This window comes from Taudactylus pleione, unplaced genomic scaffold, assembly GCF_031769625.1.
Source record: "Taudactylus pleione unplaced genomic scaffold, aTauple2 ptg000155l, whole genome shotgun sequence".
Taxonomy (NCBI): domain Eukaryota; kingdom Metazoa; phylum Chordata; class Amphibia; order Anura; family Myobatrachidae; genus Taudactylus; species Taudactylus pleione.
The window spans coordinates 8,880,779-8,897,585 of record NW_028284557.1 but is presented as its reverse complement, the minus strand read 5'-3'; the positions used below and the strand labels follow the sequence as shown (position 1 = coordinate 8,897,585).

General features: G+C 44.9%; 1 protein-coding gene across 1 annotated transcript in view; it reads left to right on the top strand.

The window, feature by feature from the left end:
- The window catches only part of LOC148521781 (uncharacterized), a 72,800-nt gene extending 70,411 nt beyond the window's left edge, over positions 1-2,389 (top strand). The window contains exon 20 of the mRNA XM_088474543.1: positions 1,001-2,389. Within this exon, the coding sequence (XP_088330669.1) occupies positions 1,001-1,211 (211 nt within the window). The 3' untranslated portion in view covers positions 1,212-2,389. The remainder of the gene's footprint in view (positions 1-1,000) is intronic.
- Positions 2,390-16,807: the final 14,418 nt, after the last annotated feature.

Here is a 16,807-nt window from a genome sequence, read left to right as displayed (position 1 = left end):
TCACTTTCTCTCCCTATGCCAGCGGTGCCACACCATTGGAAGCTCAGCAGAAATGCCAGTCACCAATGGGTGTTTCAAGATTGGTGTCTCGTAATGCTTCTTCCACAGAGTAGACACATGCACTTTCCCCACAAACAGTTACAATTGAATTTCCACTAGTTTATGTATTAATTGTTCGGAAGCAACTCAATTCTCTGCATTCTTTTGCAGTCTGCGGCTGCAAACATAATCGATAATTATGGTACCCAAACATTGCAGATTCTGTTCCTAACCTCTATGGAATGTGAGTGAAAATGTGCAATGTTAGTGGCTGTGAGGTTCCAGTGTTCTGGCTGTTCTTTAACACTATGCAGCCAACTAATTGAATTGTCCCCTTTATTTGTAATCTCATTTCGGCTGGACACATTTAAGCCTTCTGTTTCATGTCATTATATGTTATGTATGTGTATCATGATCTCCGCAATATATAGCTCTGCATATTATGTTGGTACTTTATAAATAAAAGATAATACACATTTAACCGAGAGGTAGTTAGGATCATGGCTGTTGGGACGCCAGTGCCGGAATCCCAACATCAGTCAAAATCCTTGCGTTAGCATCCCAACGGTAAGTAATGGGGTTAGGGGAAGGGTTAGGGTTAATTAGGGGGAGGGTTAGTTGTGGGGGTGGGGTTAGGTTTAGGGGTAGGGTACTTACAGGCAAATGTCGGTATCCTAACCCTGTCAGGATGCCGGCGTTGTGATTCTGACCACTGGCATTCTGTACCCAACCTATTTAACCACTTAAGGACAAGGTCCACCAAGATGCTTTAAAGAGAAACAATAAATGCAATACCAATAACTTCAGATGGTGATGCAGCACATTTCCATGTAAACTACAGTATATGTATGTTACAGGGTAGCTTTTCATGTATGCTTCTATAACACCCTTTGCTGTCCCTCCACTTCTCTTCATATTTGTCTATTTAACATTCTTTCAAATTTTTCCCTCTTACTTCCAGGCCCCAGCAGGCATTTTGGCATGGATCTAGTAAAAGGGGAACCGCTATTCCAAACAGGAACTGCAAGGAATGGAGAAGTAACACTAATACAGAAGGCCTAGCATCACCATTTACAAAGCATTGGCTTCAGGAAAATGACTCCTTCAGCTGTGTCCAGAAACTAGCAGTCCTGTGCATAGAAATAGCCTTCCCTTATTACTATATGTGGTGATCGCCTGCCATACTCCCCTAGGAGTGAGTAGAAATCTCTCACATATTTCCAGAATCAATGTTACTACTAAACATCCCAGTACCTGGATGTCAGTAAACATTTCATAGGTGCTAAAAGAGTTCTAACTACAGATACATAAAAAAAAGTCTATTAATATTTGGGGTGTAGTTAAAATATTTGTGTGAGGTTATTGCAATGGGTCCTATAAAAGGTAATTTCCAAAGCTACATTGCAGGCCCAACATGAAAATTGAATATTTTACATCCCGTTCTCAGCTATTGCAGCATGTATATATGAATGTGCATGGCTTACAGTATCAAAATGACTTAATGTGGGGTTGTACAATTTTGCTGCTTATTATAAAAGGAACTTGGCGAATCAGGTTGTTCCTAGCTCCCTGCAGTCTAGGGCCAAGAATATGCTTCATATTGTAGTCACATGAAAGAGTGGGAATGGGTAATGCTGGGCAAACAAGCTTTGTGGTGTGGAGTGGATGTTTTAGGTTAGTGGGTAATTTCAAAACAAAATGTCATAGTTTTTACACGCCCATGGAAATAGCAGACATTAGGCCAGGACAGAAAATATAATCTTTCCCACCAACCAAGCACAATTTATACAGCAAAGAATATTTACTGTAGAGGCGCAATTCTACCAATGCAATAAAAAAAATAAAAAATAAAAAAATGATGAAAGCATGTTACATAAGTTTCTTTACATTTATTAAGAAATGGTGAGACTTTTTTTTCCTCCTAAAAAAAACTAAAAAGGAAAAACCTGTAGTTAATTAAGGCAGTGGTCTGAAAAGGAATAGCTTTGCACAAACCCTTTGCATATAGTCGCTTCCCAAAGTATTCATGCAACTACCGGGTTTCCCCGATAATAAGACCTACCCTGAAAATAAGCCCTACCCTTACTTTTGTAGCCCGGTCTAAAATAAGCCCTACCTTTTTTTCTTTTTGAGCTGGGAACGCTGCAGAGACCCGCATTCCCAGTCATGCAGTGCGCGGGTGACGTCATGACGTCACCCGCGCGCTGAGGATCCTGTGCGGCCGCGCCTGCTGGATCATATTAGATCCAGTCAGCGCGCAAGTGACAGGGACATCCCAGACGGCGGTGACTCAGGTAAGTACCGTACTTGCACTGCAATAAGGGGGCCTGCATAAAGGACACTGCTACAGGGGGGGGGGGGCCTACACAAGGGGCACTGCTACAGGGGGGGCCTGCATAAGGGGCACTGCTGTCAATGTTAGTTAAAATAAGACCTACCCCGAAAATTAGCCCTATGGAGTTTTTTGGAACCAAAAAAAATAAAAATAAAGAGTGTCTTATTATCGGGGAAACACTGTATGCATGCACGCTGCAGTCACAGAGCATTTGTACAAAATAAAAGATTATGCATGTCCTCATTTTGTTGGTAATGACTACTCATTCCAAATGTAATAGCCTGCAATTTGGTAGTCACAATTACGGCAACATGGCCACTTGACTTAAAGCAGCAATTAGTTTTAAGGCAAAACCAGCATGGTTTTGGTTTAAAACTAATTTCTGCATAAAGTCTAGCAGCTGTGTTTCCAACTCTGCACCAGTGCCCTTCAAACTGCAGGCTATTACATTTGGACATTTGTGTTTTTTATGCCTGCCTATCAGCATGATCAATTTATTCCCATTTCCATTACACCTATGACAAAAAATTCAGTAAGCGGCTTTGTACTCACAGGAGATCTAAAGATCACCAGTTTGTAGACTATCTGCTTTTACTACCTGGTAAATGCTGTCCAGGGCAATGGGTGGTTGTATAGCCACCCATGAATACTGCTTTCACGTGTACTGCTATACTGTTACTACTTCAAACACAGATCTACCAGACATGCTTTTATAAGATTATCAATTTTAAGTGAGATGTTCACTCATTCTTTTCATTCATATTCCTCTTTTCTAACAAGTAAATGCTGCCGTTATTTTTCATTGTTGATGTTGACAAAACACTTCCATTCATCAGCATCTCTGCAACAAAACAAAATATTTTGTATTATAATGCCCAGAATTACCCAAGATCAACTAATCATCACACTAAAATCTATGCAGGCAATTAATTTTCTGAAGTTCATGCAAGGCCAATTTACAAAATAATGAGCTACCAAATCAATGATGAAATCAATCTTTTTGAATTTTGTGCCTAAAATTGCCCTAGACTGAGCGTAGTGTCAGACAGGCACTTGTGCTCATAGACCTCAATTCTCCCATGCCGACACTGCATGCAATATTTTTTGAGTGTAATCGCTCCTTCTTTTCAATGTGACATGAGCTGTTGAACGATATGAACGCTACTGGGGAAGTACCTGACTGACCCCACTCTAAAGCCGGGTACACACACTAAATGATATGTCGTCTGATCCAGTGGATTTGATGACATATCGTCCTAATCGGCCAGTGTGTACCGGCTAAGTCATAGTCGATTTGCGCTCAGTCAGCGACAACGTCCATCGGACCTACATGACAGTCAGTCGGTAGAGCGATCGTGCTGGGTACACATCGGGATCATGCGGAGTACACATCGTTTAGTGTAACAGTAGTTGTAACTTGCAACTTCCTACTGGGTTACTTTGTAGTCAATAGAGAAAGGATTCAGCTGCCTGAATCCAGACTGCTCTTTCTCAAGGAGGACTTCAAATCAATTGCTTGCTGTAGGCTATAGCACTGTTCATGAGCTATAGTTTTCTTAAATGCCCTTCAAAGTTGTCAAGATGCTGAGAATGTGACAAGAGAAAAAGTCTATCATTGTTGAGGGCAGAATAAAAACATACATATTAAGAGGAAGCATTAAATAAGATGCATAGGACAATAAATGGGGTAAAAGAAAGTGACTGAACAAAAATGAAACACAAATAAGGGAGAGTCTGAAAGGGAAAGGAAGGTGAAAGACTAGGGGAAGAGAATGAGTGAAAATTAGAACGTGTGGATAACTAGGAGAAAGAGAAGAAAAAAAAAAAAAAAAGGATAGGCGCTAGATAGAGTAACAATAAATAATGGGGCCTATTTAAAACATGGGAAGCTACTGTATAAGGATAATTTATTATTGCAGCAAAGCAACAATTAGCTGCCCAGCTATACTGGCCAAAAGCGATAAGGGTTAACTTACTGCTTCACTGGGCCATTCTCTGTGGATGCAACGGCACTGCAAAACAGTCTCCACAAAAGTAGATGAATCTTACAGCCAGGGCTGTAATATCACCAAAGGTAACAATTTCCTGTAAAGCATATCTACCCGCAGGTATGAAAGAGAAAGACAACTCATGCACAATCTTAATCATCTTCATATTAAAAGGAACATTATGCTATAACATGGGACTTCTTGGTTAAAAGTCAAAGTAAAATACATTTATCATTGATAAACATTTTTAACAGTGGAATTGTAGGTTAATTCAATATTAATTATTCCATTACAGACATCTGAACCCTTCCCATAGCCTTGCATACACAGCTGCATTATTTGCACTAAACCAAAGCAACTAATCAGACATTTGCTTTCATAGTTTTATGTTCACTAGACAGATCAAATCTAGTTGCAGACTGGCTGCTGTGTTTCAGGTCAAGGATTATACCTAAATTCACTGTTAGAAAATAAGTCAGAGGGCCTGTTTTCAGTAGTGGATGGAATTGTAAAGCTGCATGCATTAATGATCCCCCCCCCAAAAAAAAAAAAAAACGGCAGCAGACTGTCAATCACTGACTGCTGCCGCTCTGCATGCAATCACGCAAGACACGTCCTGCACACACGCAGGTTCCGGATTATTGGAAATCTGCGTTCAGCAGTGTGTACAGCCGAATGAGCCCCAGAGTTCTTACTTGAAGCAGGTCATAAAGATAAGACTGCTGTCATTCCTGTTGACCCTGCCCCTCTGCATTGTGCACAACAGAAAAATCAGAAAAAGGAGTGCATGGCGGTCATTTTAGTAAAGTCTAAACATACCAAATATTTAATTTATATTATTCACCTTATTAATACAGTTGTTGATAAAGTATATTTGAATGTAAAAAAAAAAAATGTGCACAGGTGTGGGATATAAAGTAGTCGGTCCAGACTTTCCTATCCCCTCATATTACTTTACATGAGGCAAAACAAAGCAATTTGAGAAGAAAAAGTTTAATGAAAGCTGGTTCTGAAGAGGTAGGAGGTTTGACGATTACACTTTCTTACTGTATGCATTTTGAGATTTGTCCACTTCCCCACAAACCTAAGCACACTCCTGAAAGGCAATATGGTGCCCAAGCCTTGCAAAACACTGGCTTCTGGGTTAGACATTTGCCATGTATGGAGAAGAACAGCTGAAAGTGTTCTGGGGTATACATATGAGCATAATATGTAAGTGTGATTTATTTGTTTGTTTATTGTAATAAAACTTTACACCTGCTCTGTTGGAGTCCTCTTTTTGCAGGACCCTCTGCTGCTTTAACACCGATTTCATTGACCTGTCTGGCGGTTCATTTGGTGACAAATAGATCTGTTACCAGTTGTATTATGCTGGGTACACACTACACGGTGTGTAACCCAGCAACAACGATGCGACGGCACAATACATCGTGCCGTCCGTACACACTGTATGGTGCAGTGGCCAACAGCACATTGTGTAGTACCATACTGCAATTAACATTCAGAGATTTCCACCAATGCTGATATTTACGCAGATCAAGAGGTTATTTGCCATTGCACATGCGTGTAAGTCACACTGCACACGTGCAACTATTGTTTTGCGATTGCGCAAACACAGAGGATTCATTCTCAAAATTAGTGACAGGTAGTCTATGTTTTGAGGGAGGTAACAGAGGGGTGGTTAGGCAAACGCAGGCATGTCTGACCTTATATGGGCATGCATAAGATAGCTATTGCCATCTCCCTCGGCATATGCGAGCTCTGTCGGGAGAGATGCAGTTTTAGGCAGGTCAGACTCACTAGCTGCGTGGCTGCCCGATGTGCGTCAATGTTACCGATGTTTACACTGTTGTACGTCGTCAGAGAAGGCAGCAGTAGGAGTTCCTATGCTCGGGTAAGCTTTAGAAACATTAGCATATTTCTGCAGCAGCATTCCGTGCGAAATCGCAGCTGCAATTGCATTAGCATACATCTCTGAATCAGGTCCACAGTTTCAAAATTAGTTCAGTCTTTCACAAAACATGCTTAGAAATTACCCTGTCAATATACTAGCTGACAATCAAAAAGGTTAGTCTTACACAATCTTTGCTTGGTATCCATTGATTCAAAATGTTTAGTATATTGAAACTAAAATGGTTTCTCTATATCCAATACATGTATCTTAGATTACACTGCACAACAATGAAAATGTTTCCAATGTGAAGATAGTTACTTCTAATTGATTTCAGCATGCAAAGAACGAATATGACATTTAAAACTCTGTTAGCGCTGAGTTCCAAGATATAGCCCATTTATGACGATGTAGGGGTATCCCTAGTGAAGTGGGAAGAATGGAGAGAATCTTACCAGCAATCAGCGTTCTGCGCAGAGGGGGTGGGGCCTAATGACCCAATTGAATGAATCAATTATTTGTCCCCTCCCTTATTCAAATATATGCGATTCATGGGATTACCCACACAAGATAACGGTGGTGCACTGAGTGACAAGCATAGTGAGCGATTCCACCAAGACATTTCAGCAATGGAACAAAGATATCAGGGTAGATGAATCACTACTGTTGGACAGTGCCAAGAGATGCCCCAGAAGAGGAGTACAAGAAACAAGCAAAGAGAAAGCACCCTCATGAATAGGCCACTATATTAGATAGTACTTTCGTATGCTGTGTTTGTTTCGTTTTTTTATTCTTATTTGTGATTGAATTAAAAACTACTGTTTATTTTCTATCAAGAAAATACAGATTTTAAAATAGCATTTCACTATGACTATATTACGAATGTACATAAAGTATAGTGCAAGTAGTGTAGCTCAAATAGAGCTAGTAAAAACATTCCAAAATCATTTTAGTTTTTCTTGACCTCAAATTAGTAATGTATGACTATTTTTAGAAAGGAAACAAATTTTAAAAAGTATTAATTTGTTGTACAGTGTTATGGCTGTGACCACGACAGGCTGTGGTTCCCTGTCATGGTCGCATCTGATGCGAACAGTCAGAAACGCCCAGTGGGAGGCTGCCAGAAGAGTTTTCCGGCAGCCGCAAGTCTCAGAAGGACATTCCGGCTCCCTGAACCCTAGGATATTTGAAGTCCATAGGGTAGACAGGGATAATGTGGTTGGAATGATCCATGCACCAAACAGTTAAGCTTTCAGCTTCCAGGATGCCCTGGGCCTCCTCCACATATACCCTGCCTCTGACCACAGGCATTCAGTTCTGTTAACAAGGCCAAGGCAGGAGAAGGAAAGAGGAGAAGGAAGAACAATCGTACACCAGAAACTCTCAAAATTAGGGAATCCGTGCCCGAAAAAAAAAATTACCCAGTGAAGCAAGGTGAGTCAGGGTGGGTCAGGGTGGGTGCCTTGTGGACCCTATGGACTTCGAAGAAAAAGCGTTATCAATGGTAACTCTTATTTTCTTCTTCAGGGTCCATAGGGATCCAAAGGGATACCACGGGGATGTCCTAAAGCAATTCTCCTAAGGGTAGGGGGCGCTCATGAGCAGAAAAGGAGAACGTCGCCCAAAGGAAGCATCCTAAGAGGCAAAGTATCAAAGGCGTAAATCTAAGAAAAGTGTGGATAGAAGATCACGTGGCTGCCTTCCACAATTGTTCAACATAGGCACCACGATGAAACGCCCACGATGAGTAGAATGTGCTGTTGCCGTGTTAAGGACAGGGAGATGAGCCTTAGTGTAAACCTGGGAGATAGTCATATGTAACCATTGAGCCAGAGTTTGTTTGTTGGCTGGCCAACCTAGTTTGTGAAAACCCATATAAAACAGTGTGATTTTCTAAAAGAGTTTGTAAGCTCCACATAGATACATAGAGTACAAACCCCATCCAGAAAGACTTCACCTATAGAGAAATCTGAAGACTGAAAAAGCTGGTACCACCATTTCTTCATTCACATAAAGAGGAGACATTACCTTAGAAAAGGTAACCCTCCTCTGTATGAAGGACAGCTCTAACCCGGTGGAAAAGAGAAAAAAAAAAATAATTGGGACGCAATAATGAGTGCTGCAAAATCAGAGATATGTCTTCGCTGTCAACCTCTTCAATTCTACAGAGCCCAGAGGTTCAAATGAGGGAGCTTCTAGCCCCTTAAGAACCATAGACAAATCCCATGGTGCTACCGATGGGACAAAAGGTGGCTGAAATTTGAGAACCCCCTGAAATTTATTTATTTATTTTTTAACGTCCCGCAAATAAGCAATACTCTTCTGAAACCAGACTGACAGGGTGGCTAGGCTGAGCCCAAACTAACCCAGCCTAGAAAAAAAAAATATAAGTACCCGGGAAACCCTACACTTTGTGGGAACACCCAACAGAATGCCAAACTAACAGATGCAGGCAGAGGAAGCCTTTCGTTCCCCAAGCATCACTTAAAAATTACAGAGCTGGAGAAACCTTTTGCTCTTAAGATGGAAGCCTTAAGAGCTACCCCGTGAAGGACAGACTAGGTAAGTCCGGATGCAGGCAGGGACCCTGCACGAACAGATCCGGCCATAAAGGAGGAGGAAACAGAATATCTATGGATTGATTCCATATGTCAGTGAACCAATGATGTCTAGGCCAAGCAGGAGCCACTAGTATTACTGTTCCGTCTTCCTGCTTGACTTTCCCCGAGGACCCTTGGAAGGAGGGAAATCTGAGGAAAGATGTACCAGCTTGAAGTCCCATCTTCCTGCCAGTGCATCCAAGAAGGTGGCTGTGGGGGTCTCTGGTCCTGGACCCGTACCAGGAGACCTTGTGGATGTGACATGATGCCATGAGGTCTAGGTCTGGTAGGTCCCAATTATCCACCAGGAGTTGAAACCCCCAAGGAGGAAAACACTCTCCGATGTGTATGTCCTGATGACTTAGGAATTCCGTTCCCCAATTGAGGAATCCCAGTATGAATACTGCAGAGATAACCGGAAGATGACATTCTGTCCATATCCTAATGTTTATCATTTCCCTTAGGGTTGCATGACTGTGTGCCTCCCTGATGATTGAGATAAGCTACTTGTGGTCGTGTTGTAGAACTGGATCTAGACCGGCCTGCCTTGAAGCAGGTCCTGTGCCATGAGTGCATTGTATACTACTCGAAGCTCCAAAATGTTTATGGGCAGATGACTTCTGATTCCTCCATCTTCCCAAATAGGTGTGATGACCTTTCACCTCCCCCCATCCGCAAAGACTGGCGTCCATTGTGAAACTCACCCCATTTTGGATCCAGAATGGGTGACCCTTATCCTGATTATCCTTATGTAACCACTACGAGAAGGAGAGACAAATCTCCGGAGTGAGAAGGAACCTCTGGTACCATATTGGAGGATACTGTTTGTTCCATCAGGAGAGAATCAATTGCTGCAAAGGCCTGGAGTGGAACTGAGCATATTCCACCATGTCGAAGGTGGGTACCATCTACTCCAAGACCTGCGTCGATGATAGAATGGATACCCTTTGATTGCGTACCCGCAATTATAGGGTCACCATCTTGTCCTCTGGCAGAAACCCCTTTGTGCCTGAGAATCCATAAGCGCCCCAAGATGTACCATCCACTGTATTGGAGACAGAGAAAATTTCTTCCAATCTATTATCCAGCCGTGCTTCTGTAGGGAGGCAATGGTCAGTTGGAGATTGTGTTGTAGAACAGCTGGAGACTGCGCCATTATCAGAAGACCCGCCCAGGTATGGCCATAATCGGATTCCCTGAATCCCGATATAGGCAGTCATCACTGCCATTATTTTGGTGAAGACCCACGGGGCTGTCGATAAAACAAAGGGCAGTGCCTGAAATTGGTAATGTTGCAGGACAGCAAACCGTAGAAATTGTTGATGTGATGGCTTAATCGGCACATGGAAGTACACCCTGAATATCCAGAGAAGTAAAAAAATATATAAAATAAAAACAACCCAGGTTACATTGATCGAAGAGTTTCCCTATGGAACTTTGATACACAGATAACCTTGTTGCGGGTTTTCAGATTTAGAATAGGGCGATGAAATCCATTCGGTTTCTGAACCAAAAAATAAATTGGACTAATAATCCTGGTTCCTGTGGCTAAACAGGGAAAGGATTATCACCCTTGGCTGCAGCAGGGAGTAAATTGCCTCCTGTAGGGCCAAGTTCCTGATAGACTCCAATGGGGGAATTGTGCAAAAAAAAAAACTTCTGGGAAAGATGTCTCCGGAAAGTGAGAGCATACCCCTGAAAAACCACTACTTGGACCCAGATGTCTGTTATTTGATGCCAGTAGTCCGCAATTGAAGAAGTCGGCCTCCCACCCTGGGCTCCCCCAAATGAGGCACGCCCCATCAGGCAGAGGGTTTGTCGTCCAGCTTCTAAGCTGGGCGTCTGGCCGACCAGGACCTCTTCGCTTGCTTGATGGTCCTGCAAAGACTTCCTAGACTTTAATGTAGTTGTTGATAGCAGACCTGCAGAATTTGAAGCTGCCAGAGTAGGTAGTATCTTATTCTGCTCCAAAAAGTAGATTTTCAAAGTAAGTATTCCAGAGCCTTCTTAGACCCAATATCTGCTATCCAGGACCTTAACTAAAAAGGGCTCTACAAGCCACAACAGAGGCTGCCGATGCTTTAGAAGCTAGGAGCCCAGCATCTATTGCAGCTTCTCCCAATAGGGACCGATTCCCATATGTGGGAGATCTATATGTCAGCTGTTCTCTGGTAGCATTTGGTTCAGTATCTTCCATGCTTCAGCAAGCTTGGATACCCAAGCCCTGGCTGGTCAAGTAAAGGCTCTAGATGAAATACTGCTTTAAGACTTGTTTAAATTTTCCTAATCTGTAGGATCTTTAAGAGGAGATGCCAAACAACGTAGCGCTGACTAAATGTGTCACCTGAGAATCCACAGTAGGAGGGACTTCCCACTTAGTACATTCAGTGTCACAATACCAGGATGGTTATGGATGCGGCCCGTATTAGGGAGTTGGCTAGACCTAAGCCTGAGGCGCGGAGTCTAATGTGCCGGCGGTATTCACCAGGGACCCTCGCAAGAAGGTATGGGCTTGGCTGCGTCCGACACACAGGTCGCGGCCCTCAGGATAGGTTCCCTTATACAGGTGCTGGTAAACTCCGGATGAAGCGGAGAAGACTTGTAGCTTATTAGACAGGCCAGGTCAGAACCAAACAGACTAGACGGTACCAGGGAGCAGGCGTAAACAGGTCACAGGGAATAGCCAAAGTCAAAACCAAATATCAGATGCAGTAACAGGGGTCAGGCAAAATCAGGGTCACAAACGAAGCCAAGGTCAGGAACAGGTAATCAGGATATGCACAGGAACGCTGGAGTCTGGTAAATGAGCAGTGGTGGTATTCTGCACAAAGGAGCCACAGGTTAGAACTGATCTCTAGGAAGCAACACTTTGCTCAGGCACCAGTGGGAGGTCTCACAGGGGATATGAGTCTGCTGCAAGTCCCTGATAGGCTGCTGAGCTCAGCTGAGGCAGGAGCACTCTCACTGGCAGAATGCTAACAGCTGACATAGTGCATGATGGTGATGTCACTGCATGGTTCCCGAACAAGGTCAGGCAGAAATCCTGACCTGCAGCAAATGGCAAGGTAAGTTACACAATTTGTGCAGAGTGTGACATTCAGTAGCTGGTAAAGGATACAAAAGATGCAACGTCTTTTCGGGTGTCTTATTCACCATGTGATGCGAATAGTATGCACAAGCAGACTTAGCTGATTAAAATGTGCCATGTGTATGTTCTGTGTGCGACTGCAGCTGTATACGTAATGCTACGTTAGTACAGTCTCAGCGACTGTTTTCCGTTGTGATGATTTATGGACTGTGGCCCTGATTCAGAGCCGGACGCTCTGACAGAGCGCTCGCTCTGAATCAGGGCCGTCCCTCTTACTTTTTGCAGCGGCCTCCTGGCTGCTCGCATAGCTGTGGGTGACCACCCACAGCTATAGCGAGCGGCCAAAATGATGGTCGCGATGGTCAAGACCATTGCGACCATCGGGCTTGCGACGAGACCCTTGTGGTAGGGTCTCGTCTCCCGCAAGCCCTGGAGTGATTTTGGCTCTATCAGAGCCAAAAGCACTCCCACTGACATCACTAGTGATGTTAGTGGGGCCGGCCCCAGACGGTAGGCGTTCCCATGGGAACGCCTCCGTCTGGGCAGCCACGCCCCTGGCACGCCCACCAAAGGAGGCGTCCTGTCAATCACCATCGACAGCACGCCCCCTTTGGTGCGAGACCCATAACGACGGCTTGGCAGTCATTATTCGGGTCTCGCGCATGCGCACGACGGAGCAGCCTCCGTCATGCGCATGTGCACTTGGCCAACATCGACACGCTTACGAGCGCGTCTGAATCAGGCCCTGTCGTATACAGAACATACACTTGCCGCATATCATTAATCAGAAAAATTTGCTTGTGTCTTTTTCTCATCGCATTGTGAATAAGACGCATCTGTGGCGAATAAGTAGCACAGGAACTGGCAGCTCTCACATGCCGTGTAATGCGACTCATAACGCATACTCATCAGTATATTATACTGCATTTTATTTGAAAATACTATTTTTTTAAAAAAAATTAACACCCTTATCTTTCTAATAACCGACCTTATGTGTGAACTTACATGGAAATGGAAAGTACAAGGTTTGCTGCATAAATACTATAGGCCATAGGAGCTGGGTGAAGGCACTTCCAAGAGAATAGTCATCCTAAAAAGCCCATAGTTAATATTTGTGACCAGAAGTGGCTCCTAACCTCTTGGGTGAGGGTGGCTACCGCAGCCAAAGGGGAGGGGGCAACAGTCAAGGCTGGCCAGGTCCTGTGAAGGGATGCAGTCAGGAAGCAGACGGTCGCAATGCCGACCGCCGGCTATCCAACTGTCAAGTCCATGCAAGGTACTAGTGACAGACGTTGAAATCCAGAAGTGGATCCCGGGGGAGGGGGCGGGGACTACTTAGGGTTAGGCACCCCTAAAGGAGGGTTAGGGGGTAGAATAGGGTTGGTTGTACTTACTTTTTTAGCTTCGGGATCTTCACCACTGCCGAGCTTCTGCTGTCGGGACTTGAACAGTGTGGCCGGCAGTATAACAGTGATTCCCCTGTGAATGCGCACAAGCAGTACCTAGGTAAAATCTGCCACTGTTAGCGACCCTATCACCCATCATCCAGAGAAAGAAGCAAGGTGCTATCAAAAATGAGAAGAGGAACTGTCTTTGCCTTGTAAATAACTGCATCTTTAAAAAGACGATCGAGATCAGTCTGTATCCGGCAACTCCGGCAGACTCGACAATAGATCGACACACAAAAGGTCAACAGGTACAAATGGCCGACACTTTTTTTTTTAGTGTTAGGCACTAAAAATGAGAGTTAGGGTAAGAACTTGCCTTTGTAAACTCTTCGAAAGTCCATTGGGTCCACCACGCAGTTAAAACTTTTGCTCCCAGGATGCACCAGGCCTCACTCCCTATACCCCGCCCCTGTGCCAGAGGCACCTCAGTTCGTAATAAGCCAAAGTCCGGAGGTGGATAAAAGAGAAGGAAGTCTGGGACACACAAGAATCACATTCTCAAAAAGAAGGAGACTGAAAACCAGTGAACAGAATGAAGCCCATTTGAAGCCAGGTGCATCAGGGTGGGTGCCCTGTGGACCCTATGGACTTCAACGAAAGTTACCAAAAAGTAATTCTTATCACTCATTTTCTTTCAGGGTCCATAGGCTCCACAGGGAGACCTTGGGGATGTCCCAAAGCAGTCCTTTTAAGGGTGGGGATGCTCCTGCGCTGAGAGGAGAATCCAGTGCCCAAAGAAAGTCCTGAGAGGCAAAGGTATCAAAGGCATAAAACCTTAGAAAGGTCTGGACAGAAGACCACATGACCGCCTTACGAAGCTGTACAGTCGAGGGACCACGGCGAGCTGCCCACGAGGTACCCACAGAGAGTAGAATGAGCAGTAACAGAAGCCGGAACAGGAAGGCCCTCCTGAGTGTAAGCCTCAGAGATAGTCATACGAATCCATCTAGCTAAATGTCTGTTTATTGGCTGGCTATCCCTTCTTGTGAAAACCGTAGAGGACAAACAAGGAGTCTGATTTCCGAAGGGAACTGGTACGGTCCACGTAGACCCTGAGGGCCCGTACCACATCCAATGAGGCCTCACCTACCAGAAGCCTGGAGACTGAAAGGCCGGTTCAATAGTTTCCTCATTAACATGGAAACTGCAAACCACCTTAGGGAGTCCGAAGTACCGCCTTGTCCTGGTGAAATATCAGAAATGGGGAGCGACAGGAGAGTGCCCCTAAATCTGGACACTCTTCTAGCGGAGCTATGGCCAGAAGAAAAAACAGTAAGCAGTTAACCACTTTAGATCCACAGAAGTCAGGGGGTCAAATGGAGGGCCCGAAGGACAACAGTCAAATCCCAAGGAGCCACTGGAGGGACAAAGGGAGGCTGAATCCGGAGGACACCTTGTAGGAAAGTGCGAATATCCGGAAGAGGAGCAATCCTGCATTGGAAACAAACTGAAAGGGTAGAGACCTGCACCTTCAGTGAGGCTAGGCAGAGACCGAGATCCAGTCAGACTTTGAAAGCCAAAATCCTAGGTATCCGAAACACCAGAGGATCGTAACCTCTGGGACAACACCACTGAAAAATAGGTCTGCCACACTGATAGATCTGAGAAGAGGCTGGCTTACACTCTGAGCATAGTGTTTACTACATATAGCTGGTCAATCCTTTGGACCTTAGGAGGGATGTCAAGAGCCACGCCTTCAAAGACAGAAGACAGGTCCGGGCATTGAGACAAACAGCAACGGAGTGTCGATGGAGACTCCGAAGATCTGAGTACCAGTGATGCCTGGGCCACACTGGAGCCACCAGCAGGACAGTGCCTCAGTCTTGTTTGAACTTCTGAATGACTCAAGGAAGAAGGGAGACGGGAGGAAACAGGTACGCAAACTGCCAAGATTGCCTCGGCATCTCTTGCTCTGGATCCGTACACTGGTAGTTTGAGATTGTGTTGGGAAGCCATGTGGTCCACGACCGGAAGGCCCCACTTGTCCACTAGGAGTTGAAACACCTCTTGGTGAAGAAAACATTCCCCTGGATGCACGTCGTAACGGCTGAGGAAGTTCGCTTCCCAATTGAGAACTTTCGGTATGAACACTACCGATATGGCTGGGAGATTACCTTCCGCCCATGTCAGAATGCGTGACACCTCTGTCGTTGCCGCCTGACTTAAAGTTCCTCTGATGGTTGATGTACGTGTTGTGGCGTTGTCTGACTGAACTTGCACTGGCTTGCCGTGAAGTAGGTGTCTGGCCAGCATGAGAGCTCGGAAGACTGCCTGAAGTTCCAATATGTTGATTGGCAGGGCCACTTCCACCGCTGTCCAACGACCCTGAAAAGTGTGTGCACCGGTCACTGCGCCCCAACCCCGGAGACTGGCATCTGTCGTCAGGATGACCCAGTCCAGGATCCAAAAGGGGTGTCCCTTGGTGAGACGGTCTGTCAGCAACCACCAGGTAAAAGACAGACAAACCATCATCTGTGCTTTTATTCTATGGGGTAATCTGTTCCACCTAGATAGAATAAGTTTCTGCAGAGGCCTGGAATAAACTGGGCATATTCCACCATGTTGAATGTCGAGACCATGGAAACAAAAACTTGTATTGCTGAGTGGATTGACACTCGGCGACTGTGGAGACATCTGCATACTCGCGTCTGTAAACTGGAGATTTTGTCTGCAGTCAGAAAGATCCTCTGCTGTTGGGAATCCAACAGGGCTCCCAGATGGAGCAGCCTCTGGGATGGACTCAGGGATGACTTCTTCCAATTGATTAACCACCCGTGTGTCTGGAGAACAGAAATTGTTAGCTACAGATGGTGGAGTACTTCTGGAGACCCTGCCAACAATAGGAGGTCGTCCAGGTAAGGTAGCAGTCGGACACCTTGTCCCAGCAGGTGGGCCAGCATGATAGCCGTAACTTTGGTAAACACCCAAGGTGTAATAGACAGGCCAAAAGGCAGAGCTCGAAACTGGAAGTGCTGCTGTTTTATAGCAAACATGAGAACGTTGGTGAGAGGGCGCAATGGGTACATGTAGGTATGAGTCCTGAATATCCAGCAATACCAGAAAATCCCCCATAGCCAGTACAATGGAGCGTAGGGTTTCCATCCGTAATAGAGTTACTCTAAGGAATTTGTTCAGGGATTTGAGATTGAGTATAGGCCGATGAGGTCCGTTTGGCGTCTGACCAGAAAGAGCGTAGAACATATCCCTCTCTGGGGTACGGGACTGGTACAATGACCCCTGCTTGCAGCAAGGACTGAATGGCTTTCTGGATCTGCAGAGCTTTGTCCTTGTCTGAAGGAGGGCTTGTGCAGAAAAACTGGTGGGGAGGCCTTCTGCGAAACGAGAGGGTGTACCTGTGGTAGATCACTTTTCTTACCCAAGTGACTGTGGTGGTTTGACACCAGCACTGGACGAACTG